Source organism: Fusarium odoratissimum, assembly GCF_000260195.1.
Source record: "Fusarium odoratissimum NRRL 54006 unplaced genomic scaffold supercont1.7, whole genome shotgun sequence".
Taxonomy (NCBI): Eukaryota; Fungi; Ascomycota; class Sordariomycetes; order Hypocreales; family Nectriaceae; genus Fusarium; species Fusarium odoratissimum.
Window position 1 is genome coordinate 931,008 of NW_022158693.1, and position 17,419 is coordinate 948,426.

Consider the following 17,419-nt stretch of genomic DNA (forward strand, 5'->3'; position numbering starts at 1 on the left):
ATCTCATGCACGATGAAATCGTAAACTAGCCCTCGACTTCTGATAGGAGGGGATTTGACATGTTTTACAAGACGACACCATCTTCTATCACTTTGACCCTGAGAGACATTCCTATGCTTGACTCTTGCTACCATAGAGTCTCTTCAGCTCACCACAATTGCTGACCCTTACATATCATAGGTATTCTCATTGGCTTTGCTTCTCCTGTTTCTATATCATAACAACAGCTCATGCATGGTACTGGAATTTTCCATGACAGCATGATATGGTACTCCAGTCTCCTCGCCTCTTCCAAGTAAGAATAGTAGTCATCCGCGTATTTTTAGAATGGGTCCGCAGGCCGTCAATCGCGTACCCACTGAGGAACTTGATTGTGCGTGTATTTTTGCTTAATGGATGTGTACAGAATAGCCAACGCTAGCGAGACTTGGAAAGATCACGTTTCTAGCATGTTTATCTTGTTGCAGAAAGGGAATGAATACCGAAAGCACAAAACTTTAACAGAGAGACTATTATTGACGAGAAACCTGTTCATGGATTGTCTTGACCGACAAAACACCGTCACTTTCATACCAGTCTTTGTCTGACTCAATTTACGGGTCTGGGGTAGGTAGAGAATGACAATGGAGGAGACATCCTGGACATTTCCAGGGTTGAAACAAGCTCGCAGGCTGGGGTCTCAATCGACATTCTGAGACAGGCACATTAAATTCTGGCGATATTTTAGATTGCTTCATCATGCTTATTGCTGTATATTGAACCATGCTATAGAAACTGCGCCTCATGGAGCAGAAGCAAGTCATGCTATCTAGATATCCATTGACCATAGATAGAAAGAACTGAGATGAACTCAAATCTCGGCTCTGCAACAGACCAAATGTGTGTTGTTGAGGTCTTGGCTGCCGAGGTTGGTGTACACATCCCATTACAACACTGCTTTGAGCCTCACGACCAGTTGCTTGTAGGAGAAACTGAGCATGGCCCCCAAAGCAGGGTTTATACTAAATATATTGCTCAGTTTGCCACCGTAAGGTCTTTGCTCTGGCTGTCGCGGCTGTTTACTTTTCAAATCAGCCTCAACTCAATTAACCATCCAAGCAGACTCCCGCCTTTGCCGTTCAACAGCCCTTTGGCCCGTCTGGACCGACTGGATTCGGGGTTCGACCAACAATTTAGACAACTAGCTTGGCTATCGCATTAATCTAAAACTCATTAAAGTGCTCGTCTCCTCATTCAGCGTCTCTAGCTCGATATACGCAATCCAATACACACGCACAGGCTAATATGCGAACCGTTCTTCGGTACTCCAAAGAAAAGCGAAACTGCTTGGGTAATGCAGATCAATCTCTCAACATCCACGATTTAATTACTGGGCGCATGTAACAGCGTCTCAGCTCATGGGCCACAGCGGCCAACTGCGTTGAGATTTGGGCCGTGCCCCTATGTTCAGATAGATTACACCAGGGATATGAATTCATTTCAGTTCTCAGGACGAGTTGGATGTCTCCCGGGGTTCTCTGAAAACCTCCTAGCGTCGTTCCAATGTAGTAATTCCCGCAGCTAATTGCCGGAGAATACTGTAGTCCACTCTCCCCGTGGGCTGGTTGGCCGCCGTTGTCTATTATTCAATTTCGGTGAAGTTGTCCTAACTGAGCTTTCTGAGAGGGAGACCGACGAGATGTTACAGATACATCAAATGATCGACATTGACAAGAAAGATTGACTGAATGCAACACCACCAAGCCTCGGGCCAGCTTGTAAAGTGGTCCTGGTGGAATTCGATCATAGTTTCTCCAGATTTTTGAACAAATCCATTCGTGACAGGCTGAATAGACTAGACGTCGATACTACATAATCCTCTCAAAGGTAGCAGTACTGTGCGTGATCCGCGTTGTCAGATTTGCGAGAGGCGTAGTAACTGTTCTGGGGCTGATTTCCATATGGAGGAAGAGGTAGCGCTGAATCCCTTGTTGAACTTAAAACTCTACAATAGCACACACTGCCTCCGAAGAATACATACATCCTTAATAACACGGCATAGAAACCCCGCGAAGACGGATGCTCTCTAAAGGGCCGATCCGACAGCGCAAATCATCTCTCTTCCCCGCCAGCACAAACATATTCATCACAATCCCCTCAACGTCGCCGGCCGCTTCGGGAAGCTAAACCGCTGGAGGTTCATGTCGATCTGATCCGACCCGATAGCGGCACAGATGATTAGTTAAGAACCGGCGGTGAGCCCTTGATTAACCTTGTCATGGTTGGTGTTCCGAGGAGCACTGGATGCCGGCTTTGCAGAACCAGGAAGGTCAAATGTGATACTCTCAAGCCGTCCTGCGGCAACTGCATCAAATATGGAGCAGAGTGTCCAGGTTATTCTCGTGGCCTAAAGTTTGTCGATGAGAAGCATCAGATTCGTCAACGCGGCAGGCGACAGGGCAAAAGCGAAGAAGTGTCGACTAGTTCCTCTTCCAGTACAACGGGCTCTGATATCGCTACATCAGACTCAGAAACATGGTCTCTGGTTAGGCCCTCACCAACCCTGCTGAGGCTGGAGTTGCCAAGAGGGCCACTGCTACTCAACATGATAGAGTCGTCCACTAACTACACTCGGTCCACCGATGTCTTTATACTCTTATCATGGTTGAACATTGATCGTCTAGGAAAGCGGGCTCTGCTCGACGGGGCTATCTGTTCCTTTGCTCTACATCTTACTGGCAAAGCAAACTCCAATGCCGACCTGGTCGCCAAAAGCAGAACTATATATGGCTTGGCACTCAATGAGTTACAGGCCGCTCTGCAACACTCCACAGAGTGGAAGGCATCTGAGACCCTGTGCGCTGCTATACTCTTATGCTACTTTGAGGTATTCCTGCTACCACTGTTCTTTATTCAAAGCTTACGCCCCATAGCTGTTTGCTGGGACAACTGTCCCCGATACTTGGATCCAACATGCCAAAGGCATTGGAACTCTAATGGAGCAGCGAGGACCAGCAGCTCACGCTGAAGGCTGGGACGCAGCTATGCTGCTCTCATGCCGTGGTATTCTTGTATGTCACACGTTTCTCCTTGACTACAGGAACAAGGCAAAGGATAAGGAACTCGCATTATCTCCAGGTCAAGTGACGGAGCCTTGCGAATGCCTTCCAGTAAGAACCAATCGTTGTTTTGGGAGCACAATGCGTTTGATCCTGTATCTGTTTCGTCACCAGCAGGGTTACTCTGCATTGCTGCATTGAGATGGCGCGATATAGCATCTCACATATCACCCATCCAGTCCAAGTGGACTTGTCATCCTAGCCCTTCACCTTGAGTGGATCTTTCGTCCCTTTGCAGCGGCTTTGACAATGTTACCCTAGCGGGGTCACTACTAACACGGTCCCATGCCAGACTATAAGCGACATGTTCTATCCCGGAAAGGACCAATTGTTCCTGTCGAGGCCAGCATGGAGGCATGTCACGTCTGATGGCGGTAGACGTCTCATCTATGCTCCTGACGCCCCAATTGAGCACATCCGCGTCGGTGATGGCTTCCTTGCAAACCTGGCCCAGCTCACACCTATTTTGCATGGGGCTTATCTTCTGAGAGAAGCTAACAAGGCGGGCATATTTGTCGAGCCTGACAAAATCTCCGCCTTGGCCCACCTAGCCACCGTGGAACATGCGAGATTGGCGCGATGGTTCGACGATTTCGACGCGCTTGAGTTTCCAAGACCGGTCAAGGTTATGCCAACCGACCCGGCGAATTCGCTGTTCGAGACAGTGCTGGAACACAAGTCGGCAGTAGCCGGGTCCTTACTCATGGGATACTGGGCAAGTATGCTCATTCTAGAAGAGACACTGGTCGAATGTGGGACACCGCGAGCTAACTCGGAGATATCCATCCGGTACTTCGTAAATCAGATATTGCGGTCGGTAGAGTCTGTGGGACGAGGCACTATGGGGCCATATCGAATTGGGTTCGCCATACGGATCGTATATGAGTTCGCTACTGGGCAAGAACAGAGGTGGATTGCCAGCATGCTGGATAGGTTCTCACGAGGGTATGCTGCTATTGACAAGAAGACATACCCTAAGCCTAAGGATGATGACACTCAGCCAACGCGGGTTGTTCAGTCTGCAGCTTAGGGTAGTTGGTGGCCTTTGACATGGTGAGAAGAGTTGGAGCATGTTTGATGACTGGAAAGGTCTCCCAAGATGATGCTTGATATTGCAGGTAGATACTGTTTATTAGCATATTAAGGAATTTTCTGCAAGTCAATTGATACCCAAACCTTTACAAATCTTTACAAGTCTTACACCAGTACTGAATCTATCGGAAAGGGCGACAAGTGTGTTCTTCCCGTTCTACTGATTGGCGTCAAGATGGCAAGTCCTCTTAAGCCATTTATGTATTTTGGATGTAACAAGTATTCCTTGATTAATTAGTTACATGGAATGATGTAGCTGGGAGTAACCTTGTCGTCTAAGGTTACTGAGACTTGACGGTTTGCTCAGATATCATATTCTTATTGATACTTCTGTAGCTGTTATTGGAGTGACTGAATTCCAGTGCCTGATTGCCACTAGGTTAAAGGTGAGACACGTAGGAGTTGTCGTGTGTCATACTATGATAGGAGCTCGCCATAGTAAATTTGAAGCTTAAACCTAATCACTGTCAAGCCTCTATCAGTTGTATATGAGACTTGGCAGATATGAAAAGCATTACAAACCAGCTGAAGTTCTGGTTCTGTAGTGATATTTTTTCGTTGAATAGATTCCCCATGTGTTTGACAAATATGACTCGAGAGTGCCAGCTTTTTGAATACATAGCCCCCTCAAGGTCGCTCATACTCAAGTAATAAGATGCAGACGCTTGATCATTAGAGTCGAGTTTCCTGAAAAGAAACACCCATATCTAAGAAGCTCATAAGTGATGTTACCTAAGCGTAAACACAGTTGGGTTTGGATCGGGGTTCTGAATAGAAAAGAAGTTACGAGCGACGGGTCAGGGAGAACGAGCACGTTGTTCCCATCAGCATGTGCAGCAATGTATTGTATTACGATGGAGGATAAACTCAGACTTCCGGTGAGGGTCTACTTGTATCTTGAATGTTTGATCTATGAAAGACACGGTGTAGCAAGTCGTACAACCCTGCCGTCCAATACCTACCAAGAGCTACTGGCTTTCATATGAACTCTACAAGCCATAACCAGTGACAGATATAATCTCATGGTAGTTTCTATTTCGTAGCGAGTCTGTTCTGAGATGGAAAACCATGGATAGTCGAGGTCAATCCCAATATCACTCGTCTTATTTACGAGTGCACTCCTGTCGCTCATCAAAGGTCTTGCCACCTCAGCAAACCCGCTATCAGTTGGACGCAGACAGAAACTAACCATTTTGTAAATAAAACACGAGCAAGCTTTAGAGCTTGCCATTCCAGGAATTGGGGACTCCCTTTGTAACAAGCCGCCAATGTCAACAGTTCGCTTTACTTCAGCAGTACAAATTGCCAGAATCTATGATTGCGATACATTTTGACTGCTCATGCTATGTACAACACTCTAGTAGTATATCTGTGTCAAATGTACGATGGACAAGAATTTTCACATGGTGTATTCACATGTCACGCTGCCTCTGGTCAATACGTGCGAATTATACGACGACGTCGCATCGATTGCATGGTCAATCACATGTAAATTGGTACGACCACTTGTAGATAGACAACTCTATCCATCTGCAACAAGATATTCTTATCCACCCCCAATGACATCCTCCTCAGGCGGTCTCTATTTGAATACGGTCTCCTTTTCTCAAGGTGTAGGTTTAGGTCCACTTCCGGAGCGTTGTGTAACGACGGGCTCGAAAGGTAAGCAGCTGGAGTAGCCAATAATAAAATACATCAGTTCTGTCATGTCTCAATTCAAATTTTGTTGGCCCATTCGCTTTAAGCGACCTCGAAATGTATGTCAACTGGGCCGCTCACTGGTTCGATGTCTGGCTTCCTCACAAGGTTTCGAGGAAATATTCGGAGAGAGATAGACTAGGTACTTCTATCATGGCAAGTCTCACGTTGCACAGTAACTGACATTTACTTGAATGATATGCTCTCCAATGAATTTCAAGACACTAAGTGGTTCAACCGGGAGAACTCGCCTGAGTACAACACAAGCGGTGATTTGTCCATGGCTGTTCGATTTATCACGAAGTATTTACCCACGACCATCCAAATTTTCGGTCCGGCTCCAGCGTCAGTCATGGACTAAGGTCAAGTATGTGATAAGTTTCAGTCAAAAGGCTAATACCTGGCAGTGGCTCCTTCATTGCTCGAATCATTCATAAGTTTCATTCTAGATCTAACAAGATATCTTCACTCGTCTAGTTCGAGCAAAGAATATACAAGACATTCGCATTGGCCAAGATAATACCACACTGATCCAAATTATAAAACCTCGTAGCAACAATTGTGATGCTTACCTCACGGAAGTTTCCTTCGGTGCTACTCAGATGAGGCCTGCTTATCTCCTCAATGAAGAGAGAACTAGCTACTCCACTGAATGACAAGGAGAAAGGAAAATCATACGACAAAAGTACCAAGATTAAATCAGATGGGCCGTATCATCCACCTCTCAGCACGTCCCGAAGATCTGAGACTCCCAGCACGCAAGATAGGGCTGATATAGGCAGGTACGAAATCGGGATGGATCATGGGCCGAAACCTTGATCTCGAAATTGCCGTGAATACTCCAAAATGCAAAAAGTTGTCAATAAAGATGATAGCCAAGGGTCGAGCGGCAACTTAGTTCCAAAGAAGATGTTGCCAAGATGACGAACGCTTCTTGATAGAGACTGGTGAGAGTTTCTTTGGATATGAAGCAGATGCTACCATTGTGAGATGCAACCTATCGACGTAATTGACGGCGTGGCCGTTAGAGCAAACGATGCAACGGTCTAAGAGCTCATCACTGCTCGGTCCCTGGAGAAGAGTCATCGCAGGGTCTATAACACGTCAATTAAAAGACACCAACCTGATAAAGCAAGGTCAATCGGATCATAACCTCCTCGCTGGAAAGTGCCGTTTGACACTCGCAACTGTGGCTTTCAGCTCAAGGCTACATCGTCATCCCTTGCAATAGTTTCACTAAAAATAAGAGCTTGGGCTTACGTGGCTGCAGCTCGTCAGTCTGCCCTACGCTCTAGACCGTGTCTTTTGCTCAAGGTTCTCAGTAGTGGAAGACGCCGCGATGCAACGTTCCTACACTATCTCTTGGTTAAAAAGAGTTCTCGCATAGCTATTTTGAGCAGCTGGACTCTTGATTGCTTGTTGCGTACCGACACAAAGGTTCGTAGGATAATTGAGTTTATTTGGCGAAATTGAGCTTAGGGTAAGCCACTTTTGAGGATAGTAAGGCTGATATCAGGTGAAGTTGCTAACAAATGCGTACGTGTGCAACCAAATCAGCCAATGTGCAGATCTGATTCAGTTGCTTGTACGATTAAGCATCTGACGTGGAACCCTGAAATGCTTGCTATGACAATCTATCCCAAAAGCCATCAGGCAGCAAAATAATGCATACGCTAAAAATGCCAATATTCAATCGACCAACGAGATCCCGACCCACGTATCTCATGATAATTCTCCATGACTTCACCAAGCCAGAATGAGGTTGCATCGGAGATATGAGAAGCCCCCCGCCAAGCAACAGTTTGTTCTCTTGGCCCAAGGCTGAGAGAACGCCCGGGTTCTGTGTGACAGACCTTGATCTTATCTCGACATTATCTGATACGGATGGGCGAATCATTACCAAGACCGTCAATCTTACATGCATGGAATTCCTTCTAGCCAGCTTCTGGAAATGGGGTTTTGGTGGAGACATGGTCACGAGGCTCTTGTTTTCTCTCTTGGCGGGCAGGATAAACGGTGCCGATGCTTCGGTGCTTCCGATTATGGGGAAACCGGTCTCCACCCGGCGGATGACGGTCCGGGGTTATGTCAGCATCTCGGCCGACCAGTGCCGTCCGTAGGCTCCACATGTTGTCATTGGAATTCCGCTGGATGGGAAGTGAGGGGAGAAGAGATAAGGGGAACCAAGGGATGGACAAAAGTAAGGGACTTGGCTATGGTTGAGCTATTTACTGCTCATCACAATAAATGCCGAATAACTGTATCACGGCAGTGTCTTACTCCCTTATCATGCGACTTTCCGATTGACCCTATCGTAATATTTGTCGTATCACTCGTACTCAGCACTGACTCCTTGTTTACACCTGAATGGCTACCTGCACGACGATCAATGTCAAAGGTGAGCCACAAGGTCGCATCGTATCTTCAATTGGACCCCGCGGAATCCATGAGCTATCCAAACCGGCACGTCATACCCAAGAACAGCCAAGCTAGCCAAGCCTTCGTCTGACTACAGGCATTTTTAGCGTCGCTCCATAGGGCGGCATCTGCTACGTAGCAACTAGGGTTGGCGTGTCTTGGTACAGCTTGGGGTAGATCAGCCGCAGAAGCATTGTTGACAAGAACTTTTATTTAAGGGAGTATTTCCCCCCTTGATGATTCTATCTTATTCTCATCATCATCAATCAGTTCCTTCATAAACAAACAAACTCTCCTTGAACATCTTTTAGATTGCACCAGGAGTGCCTTGAATACAACTACCTTGAAGGTTAATAGACGATACATCTACGATACCTATACCCAGCAGACTAAGACAGTCGAGCAATTACTTCAACTATACACCACATACAACTCTTCAACTTTACAAACATCACAATGACTTTCGGATCCTCTCGCACCAGAACCTCTTCTGAGGAGCAGCGTGGACGAAGCACTGAGCCAATTCCCCTCATGGAGTCTAAGGTATGTGACACTGAACTCAGAATTGGCCTGGACCCCACTAACAAAGCTATTTCAGCAACGAACAGACTCATACTCCAGCGAGTTCTCGACCCAATCTACGGCATCTTCCACAACCAAAGCCTCCCGCTCTTGGTTCAAGGCTGCTCCTCAGCCAGTCAACAATGTTACCTACTGTGGCCGCCATTCAAGCCAGTTCCTCTTTGGCGGCCCTTCTCTGGCTGATCTCGCCCGGGCAATGTTGGGCAAGGATTGAAGTGTCAGCTGTACGAGCACATACGAACAAGAACAAAGAAACCCTGCCCTGCAGCATCACCAGCTCTATAGCATGACCGCCTAATCACGCCAAAGCAACATAACACCTTGTGCTGGTCGTTTCACACTCACTCATCGTCACTGGCTGGTACGGGACGGACACTCTCATTCATTGGGAAGCGTGGCGTCTTTGGTATGGTTAAAGACAATTGTCCATCCAACCAGGCGCAATTAGGGAAACTTTTTTAGGAGTCGGGGTGGGAATGACTGTACCACAAGAGACATGATACCATTTTTGTGTAACAATACCTATTACAATGAGTCCATGAATTCGATACAAATTTTTACAAAATCTGTTAAAACCTGTTTCTAAATTTGGTGTGATGTACAAGAAGAAAACAAAAGTCTGATCAGGCCGTGTTTTCCGTTTCACGAATCGTGAAGATCTTCGCATTCGGAACGATCTTCGCATTGCGTGGCTAGTCTTGGCGATTATGAGCCAAGACCTGGGACGCGTAATGTTTGGCCGAGCATCCGACTACGAGGGTATTCAGGGCCCGGGAATATTACGATTAAAATGTGACTATTCCCGTTGTATTCCTGGAAACACCAGGGTAGGTCGGTTCAACAGCCGAGCAGAGATCTAGACCAAGCTATTTATACGCGGTGTCCAATAGATAAGGGTTGACGTTTCTTACGATCCCCTCATCTCCTGTGTTACGGGTAATTTCTATTTATTCTCTGTCATATGTATGGACTATGGCTCATCATATTTAGATCATAGCTTCAAAGGGGATACCGTGGATCGCCCCTTTGCAATTAAAATAATGTGTCAATGACAATACAGTGCAATAGGTCCAGTAGAATATACCAAGCGCATGGGTTCACGAACTCCAATTTCCATATAATCATTACTCAGTGAAACGCATGTAGCCATAAACCCCTCTCAATAGCTTATCGATGATCATGTGTGATCTATTGTTGTGGTTCGTGAGATCCTAATTGTGTAGTGCTGCCTAAATTGTAAGGCATAAATTTTCCGGGGTAATGCGCATGCACCATGCTGTCAACGTCTTCAGCCCTACAACGATACCGAGCTTTAAATCAAGCTGACTACCGGGAACGAGCTGGGATAGAACGAATTTATATGTGAGCATTTTGGAAAATATGATCAAGAATTGAAAGTGCAGATGGGCTTGAGTAAGGTCAAAAATGCGAGGAAAACGAATTTGAGGCCGAAACTGACCTTATCGACAATAAAAAAGTCCCCAAAGCCATTAAACAAGCCATGTTGAGAATTCGTCGTTTTGTTCTCGTCATGAGAGCTTCGTAGATCAAGCTACAATTAAACTGCGATCACATTGAAATTGGTGGTGACCCACCAATCAGAGACTGGAACCACAACTGCCTGAATGAAAGTGGGTCCACATTGCTAACCTGTCGTTTGGTATCCGTAACTAAACCTTCACTTCACGCGGCAAACCCCCAAATTCCATCCCCTATTTTGACCGCGTTTGCTTTGAATATACCATCAGCATCAGCCAGTTCAATCAGCGACATTACGCGAGTTGGTTGTTTGGCTTGTTTTCTACTTGATGTCTTTGCGCCGATCTTGAGCGCCACAAGCTCAACCGCGACCCAGGCCGCGCCCATGCATGCTTTGACGTGAAATCATATCTAGACGCGCATATAGGTGAGTTTACCCCCCAAAAATTCATCAAAAGGAACGCGACGATTCGATGAATGTAATGCAAGGTCCGCGCTTATGGCTGTGACTGTTGCCACCCTGTTGGCATCCCTTGGTTGACCTCCCTTTGTGTACAGAACCGCCAAGTTCAATTATACCCGTCGCCGATAACGTTCCATCATATTTACGCGCAAACGCCATAACAACCATGGTTAGCAAACGCAAAAGAGTCCTCGAGGACTTTGATCCCAACAAGTCCGATCCCGAAGACGAAAACTTCGACCCTTCGGAAGCTGGACCACCCCGAAAAAGCACAAAGAAGCACTCCCGTTCACGCAGCGGAAAACCCAGTCGCCGACGCAGGAACGGTTACCTGGGTTCGGACATCGATGATGACGAGGATGAAGTCTCTGATAGCAACGAGGACGATTTCCTCGATGACGACGACGAAGAAGAGGATGATGCTGCTCCTGTGAATGCCGCTGGTCGTCGCGCCAGAAAAGCTGCCACGCAGCCCCGCAACTACGCAGAAAGTAGCGAAGAAGAAGCATCAGCTACTGGCGATGAATCTGATAAGCCAGGTGATGAGGATATCAAAGTTGACGACGACGAAGATGTCAAAGAAGACGACGCTGAAGGCGAGCCAGTAGAGGAGCCTGCCAGGTCAACTAGATCCAGGGTTGTCAAGTTGAAACTCACCAACTCCAAGTTGCCTGCACCTCGTAGGACTACTCGAGCTCATACAGAGGAAGCTGAAGAGTTCCTCGAACTTTCCAATTCTGGGAAACACGCCGTCCCGTCACGCGATTCGCGAAGCAGAAGCCCCGAGACATTCGCTCGGAGCACGAGAGCTACCCGTGGGTTTAAGGGCCTCAAGAATGCCCCCGAGACGATTCAAGAGGCTACACAGGAAAGCAGCTTTAAGGAAGTCAGAGAAGCCGACCAGCCCGACGAATTATCTCAAGATCCTGAAGAGATTGAAAAGAAAGAAGTGGCTGATCAAGAAATGCTAGATGCTGCTGATCAGGATGCACCTGGAGAAGATGCGCCTGTGCAGACGGTAGAGGAGGAGGATGATGAGGATGATGTGCCTGTCACTCGCCGAACCCGTGGCTCCCGCGCCAACGCCTCTGCAGTACCGGAAGAAGCTGAGTCGGATGCTGGACCTAGAAAGCCGCGCCGACTAACCCGCAAATCGAGCAAAAAGTCTCAAGAAGTCAGCAGTGACTTCGAACCAGGCGACGAATCTGACGATGCAGAGGGCTCCGGTGCAGAAAAGCCCCTACCTCAAGATGACGACGACGTTGATAGCCCGGTTCCCCGCGGCCGACGTTCCCAACCCGCCAGATCTCGCCGTGGTGGGGACTCTGGAGACGATGAACCCGAATTTGACTTGGACGAGCTGAATGAAGAGGCACGAGAACTTAGGCAGGACTCGCGCTCTCGTCGCCGTCGCCCGAGGAAAGAATCACCCATTGTGTACCAGGAAAGCACTCGGCGAGCGAGAACACGCGTGAATTATTACATGCCTCCTCTCACCTCGGCTAATATTGAAGAGGAAGAAGTTGAGGCTCCTGCTGCACAATCGCGCTCGCGCCGAGGACGTGGCGGTGCCAGTCAAGGCTGGGAACGCAGCCTCAACACCACATTTGGACCTTTTGGGGGCGGCGGTGGAGCTGGATCCCTTCTTAATGGGCCTTGGGGTACTGGCGCAGCTGGCGGGGTCGATTCAGACAGCAGCGACGATGAGATGGTGCATCGCTCTAGTGTAGCTGGTAATGTCGGTATGACACCGACAGCTGCGACTCACGGTGGGCTTCTTCCCGGTGTCCCTGGCCTAAACCCCGATGCTGGCGCTCCCAACGTTGGCAAGATCAAGGACCGCAAAGCCCTTGCGGATGCTGACCCTCTTGGTGTTGACCTGAACGTTGACTTCAGCAAGGTTGGTGGTCTTCAGGGACATATCGACCAGTTGAAGGAAATGGTGCAGCTTCCTTTGCTCTACCCCGAGCTCTTCACACGATTCCACGTCACTCCACCTCGTGGTGTTTTGTTCCATGGTCCTCCTGGAACAGGTAAAACGCTGCTTGCTCGTGCTCTGGCCAACTCAGTTGGCTCCGGCGGTCGTAAGATCTCATTCTACATGCGTAAGGGTGCCGATGCCCTGAGCAAGTGGGTGGGTGAAGCCGAGAAACAGCTTCGATTGCTCTTCGAGGAAGCGCGCAGAACTCAGCCCAGTATCATTTTCTTCGATGAGATTGACGGTCTTGCGCCGGTTCGTTCCAGCAAGCAGGAACAGATCCATGCTTCCATTGTCTCAACCCTGTTGGCATTGATGGATGGCATGGACGGTCGTGGTCAAGTCATTGTTATTGGAGCCACCAATCGACCTGACAATATCGACCCTGCTCTTCGTCGACCTGGTCGATTCGACCGAGAGTTTTACTTTCCGTTGCCTGATATCGAAGGGCGAAAGTCAATTCTCAACATTCACACAGCAGACTGGGGACTATCAGAGAAGTTCAAAGATTCCCTAGCCGAGAACACAAAGGGCTATGGTGGTGCTGATTTACGAGCTCTCTGTACTGAAGCAGCTCTCAATGCCATTCAGCGAACCTATCCCCAAATTTACGCCTCCAAGGAAAAGCTTGTGGTCGACCCCGAGAAGATTGGCGTTCATGCCACTGACTTTATGCTGTCTATTAAGAAGCTTATTCCCTCCTCTGAACGATCAGCGACATCTGGCGCTAAACCACTTCCCAAATCGATAGAGCCGCTACTACGCAAACAGTTTAACGAAGCCAAGAATGCCCTTGATGACCTGTTGCCTCGCAGGAAGAAGATGACAGCTCTTCAAGAAGCCATGTACGAGCAGTTCGATGACGATGATCATGGCTTTGGTAGAGAAACCATGCACCAAGAGTTTGAACGATCCAGAGTGTTCCGCCCTCGCTTCATCATATATGGTGTTAGCGGTATGGGACAGAGTTACATTGCTTCTGCCATTCTTCACCATTTCGAGGGGGTTCATGTTCAGAATTTTGATCTTCCCAGCATCTTGGGTGATGGAAGAGTAAGTTTGTGCACTCACAAGGGAAACTACAGACTAACGTCGGCAGGCTATGGAGCAGGTCATTGTCGGTCTCTTTACGGAAGTCAGGCGACACAAACCTAGCGTTATTTATATCCCTAACATCGAAGCTTGGTATATGGCACTACACAACACTCTTGCTCTTACAACTTTCAAGACTATGTTACGATCTATTCCTCCTACTGATCCAGTTCTTCTTCTCGCGACAGCAGAGGGTGATAGAGAAGAGCTTCCCAGTGAACTCTTCCGCGACTTTTTTGGATTCGCAAAGAAGAACCAAATGAAAATTGAGAAACCTGATCTGGTAAGTAAGACATTTGTGAAATGGGGCTCCTGTGCTAACTTTTGTAGCATTCTCGAATGGAATATTTCAGCACAACGTTGCAATATGTTAAGAAGAAACCCCGCGAGTTCCCCGACCCTGAAAATCGGAAGAAGAGGGTCCTCGAGGAGCTTCCCGTGGCTCCTCCAATTGAACCACCGCCTCCTACCAAGGCTGATATGAAGGCTGCACAGAAGAAAGATCACCAGCTTCTCAATGCTCTCAAGATCCAGCTTCAACCCATTATGGATCAGATCAATCGAAAGTACAAGAAGTTCAGGCAGCCTGTCATCCCTCAAACTCAGATCGACTATCTCTTCGCCGAGTCGGACCCCAATTATGTGCGTCCGGACCTTGAAGCTGGACAACGTCGACCATATGAGATCGTCAAGGACAAGTACGACAACGACGTTCTCAAAGATACCACATCTGGGAAGTGTTATTATAACCTTGAGACAACCACCATCGAGGAGCGCTTGTCAAACGGTTTCTATGCCCGCCCAAAGGACTTTCTCTTCGATATTAAGGCTCTTGCAAAAGACGCCAAAAATATTGGAGATAAGGAGCGAACTCTCAAGGCCAATGAACTCCTCAGCAACGTCGAGGTTGATGTCGCTAGTATCGAAAACCAAACCTCTCAAGTTGACTGGGAGGCGCTGTATAGACGCCAAGTTCAGCGCGCCAAGGATGCTACTGAGAAAGAGAGAAAGCGAAAAGCTATGCAGTCTGTCGTAGACCGTGTGCAATCTGATCTGGGTGGTAATGATAGCGACTCTCAAGGCCCTGTTACTCTGGGAGAAGCCGTGCCAGGATCGAGGACAACTGCCAGGTTCCAAGTTAGAAGCCCACTCTCGAATGGTCATGGCACCTCTGGTCAGGATTCATCACACCCCTTGAGTAATGGCCTCACTCACCCATTGGGAGAAGATGTCCAGATGAGTGGTGTCCACGATGATACGCAGGCTATGTCTGACATGGGGCCTCCACCAAAGTCTCATGACCCCAGCGTGGCTCATACTGGCATGACCCAGATCTCACAGAAGTCAGTAGTGACTACTCTCCCTCCAGGAGTTTCACCATCAGCTGTTATCAACGAGGCTTCAACAACCAAAACCTCAGATCCATCAACTCACCATTCGTCAAACTTTAGTCAAATGACAAATGGTGGCCACGCTGAGAACCGAGGTGTTGAGGATGATAGCCAGGTCGACATCCCAGACACGCTACTCGTAGCCGGGCACAACACTTCTGGAGAAGACTCTTGGTTGCACTCTCAAGCTCAGGCTGCTGCGGCAGGGGGTAACCTTATGCAAGGATCGGGCATCTCTGGTAGTCCACCTTCGCAGCGATCATCCGGTTTCAAGGCTCAGAGTGTGGGCGGAATGGCCAACATCCTCAATGATCAGACTTCTGATGAATACCAGTCGGTTCGAAACTCAGGTTCATCCACTTCCGCTTCTCAACCTTTCGCTGGAGGCGAGATAGATGCATTCCTTCAGAACCTAACGGACGCGACAAGCGGCTGTACTATTGAGCAGCTTGAACAAATCAACCGTGAGCTCATGGACGCTATATGGCGCACAAGAAATGAGTGGAACCGCAGCAGAGTCGTTGACCAAATCATGCACGTGTTCAACAGTGTAATGGAGGACATTGATGGCATGCAAGGAGTGGGACCAGGTAGCCAAATCCCCTATTGATGGCTGGCGCACCATAAAATCTCGGGAGATATGTGTTTTTGTAAAATGGCAGGGAAAGGAAAGGAAAGGAATGGAAAGGAGGGGTTTCAAAGAGTCGGGTGTACGTTTGTAATCATGTCTAGGAGTTTGGTGAACGCAGCTTCCATGGCCAAGGAGGTATTAGATGTGTGTTCTAGAGGATATCATGGCTGCGCAGGTTCATTTTTTCCGTGTTATTAGCTACCTGTACAACGGTCTCTTTTTTCCTACATATATTGAAACAATAGCGATCTTCAATAATTTTATAGCTTGGATTTATCCTTTGTGCTGTCGTACCGTTTGCCCTCGTCTGCTTGCTCTGCTACGGTCAAGTCTGGGAGACTTTGGGGCATGATCCTCCGTGGTGAGGCACCTGAAATAACATTGTATTTGGAAAAGTCGGTTATTCCTGCATGTTCGCGAAGGAAGTCTTCATCCAGGAGGAGCTCGCCGTTCACGACGCTTGGATAAGCTTTGAGAATCTCGAGGATAGCGTCGGAGAAGATGGTTGCCTTTCGTAAATCGTTGGCTTCCTCTGGGTTTTTGGCTGTGAATTTCTCTGTAGCCGCCGACTCGATAGCCTAATATGTCAGTTGTCAAAGCAAGCTCAAGGTATCAGATCCAACATACCACAGCTGGCCAAATAGATGTGATAGCCATATCCTTCTTCCCCTCGCGCTCAAAGTCCATGGCAAGACCCTTTGTAAGAACACTCATACCAACCTTGCCCATAGCATATGCAGTCTTGCCGCGGAAGAAACGACTATAGATAGGTGGGCTGACAACAACTATTCGGCCTGAAGAAGAAATATGAGGAAGAACAGCTTGAACCGTTGCGTAGAGTCCTTCTGGATTGACGCGCTGCATGAGCTGGAAGCGCTTTACGGGAGTCGACGAGACAGGAGCCCAGAAGATGGCGCCTGAGTTGTAGATGAGAACATCTAGACGGCCATAAGTCTGGGATTGTTAGTAAGGAGATTCAGAAGGAAGAGCAATTTGGTAAACTCACGGAGATAGTATTCGATACAAGAGCATCTATACTCTCAGGATAGCGGACGTCGACCTGAATAGCAGTAGCATCGCCTCCCTCAGAAGTAATCTCGCGAGCAACTGTTGTGATGGTAGAAGCGGAAGAGTTGGGATTTGGAGGAAAGGGCTCTGGTAGATTGGAAAGATCACTGATAGTCTTTGCAGCAACAACAACTTTAAAGTGTTAGCTTCATAAGTACAATAAATACAGAGAAGCTTGACATACCAGCGTAGCCATTGCGGGCGAGGTCAACGGCGACTTGACGGCCGATGCCTCTAGATGCGCCTACAACAAGAGCAACAGGTTTCTTAGATACCATTGTGGATAATTGTTTCACCAAGAGATTTGTTACTTGAAACTTTGTATAAATACTGACGATCTGCTTATAGATCAAATGTCCTGAAAGGTGTAAGTCCGATGCACCCCAACCTCCACCTTCCCCGAGCCTCGGCACGGGGAAGTCCCCACAC

General features: G+C 47.9%; 5 protein-coding genes across 6 annotated transcripts; 4 read left to right on the forward strand and 1 right to left on the reverse strand.

Moving 5' to 3' along the window:
• Positions 1–1,993: 1,993 nt before the first annotated feature.
• FOIG_05600 (uncharacterized protein) lies at positions 1,994–4,292 on the forward strand. The gene is made up of 3 exons (XM_031204286.1): positions 1,994–2,866; positions 2,913–3,050; positions 3,391–4,292. Exons 1-3 carry the CDS (start codon positions 2,258–2,260, stop codon positions 4,126–4,128), a joined length of 1,485 nt encoding a protein of 494 aa, XP_031066115.1. The 5' UTR covers positions 1,994–2,257; the 3' UTR covers positions 4,129–4,292.
• A 2,969-nt stretch (positions 4,293–7,261) lies between these two features.
• On the forward strand, positions 7,262–8,097 carry FOIG_05601 (uncharacterized protein). The gene is made up of 2 exons (XM_031204287.1): positions 7,262–7,325; positions 7,411–8,097. Exon 2 carries the CDS (start codon positions 7,664–7,666, stop codon positions 8,006–8,008), a length of 345 nt encoding a protein of 114 aa, XP_031066116.1. The 5' UTR covers positions 7,262–7,325; positions 7,411–7,663; the 3' UTR covers positions 8,009–8,097.
• A 327-nt stretch (positions 8,098–8,424) lies between these two features.
• Positions 8,425–9,518, forward strand: FOIG_05602 (uncharacterized protein). Of its 2 annotated transcripts, XM_031204289.1 has the most exons (3): positions 8,425–8,655; positions 8,710–8,849; positions 8,905–9,517. In XM_031204289.1, the coding sequence occupies exons 2-3, from the start codon at positions 8,763–8,765 to the stop codon at positions 9,100–9,102; spliced, it is 285 nt and encodes a 94-aa protein (XP_031066118.1). In that variant the 5' UTR covers positions 8,425–8,655; positions 8,710–8,762; the 3' UTR covers positions 9,103–9,517. The 2 variants fall into 2 exon arrangements, with proteins under 2 accessions (XP_031066118.1, XP_031066117.1); XM_031204288.1 differs by having other exon boundaries at positions 8,425–8,849; positions 8,905–9,518.
• A 1,045-nt stretch (positions 9,519–10,563) lies between these two features.
• Positions 10,564–16,228, forward strand: FOIG_05603 (uncharacterized protein). The gene is made up of 4 exons (XM_031204290.1): positions 10,564–10,794; positions 10,926–13,861; positions 13,908–14,183; positions 14,231–16,228. The coding sequence occupies exons 2-4, from the start codon at positions 10,997–10,999 to the stop codon at positions 15,899–15,901; spliced, it is 4,812 nt and encodes a 1,603-aa protein (XP_031066119.1). The 5' UTR covers positions 10,564–10,794; positions 10,926–10,996; the 3' UTR covers positions 15,902–16,228.
• Positions 11,507–17,356, reverse strand: FOIG_05604 (oxidoreductase). Its single transcript, XM_031204291.1, has 4 exons — positions 17,175–17,356; positions 16,929–17,122; positions 16,550–16,876; positions 11,507–16,500 (listed from the first exon to the last, which is right to left on the reverse strand). Exons 1-4 carry the CDS (start codon positions 17,266–17,268, stop codon positions 16,183–16,185), a joined length of 933 nt encoding a protein of 310 aa, XP_031066120.1. The 5' UTR covers positions 17,269–17,356; the 3' UTR covers positions 11,507–16,182.
• Positions 17,357–17,419: the final 63 nt, after the last annotated feature.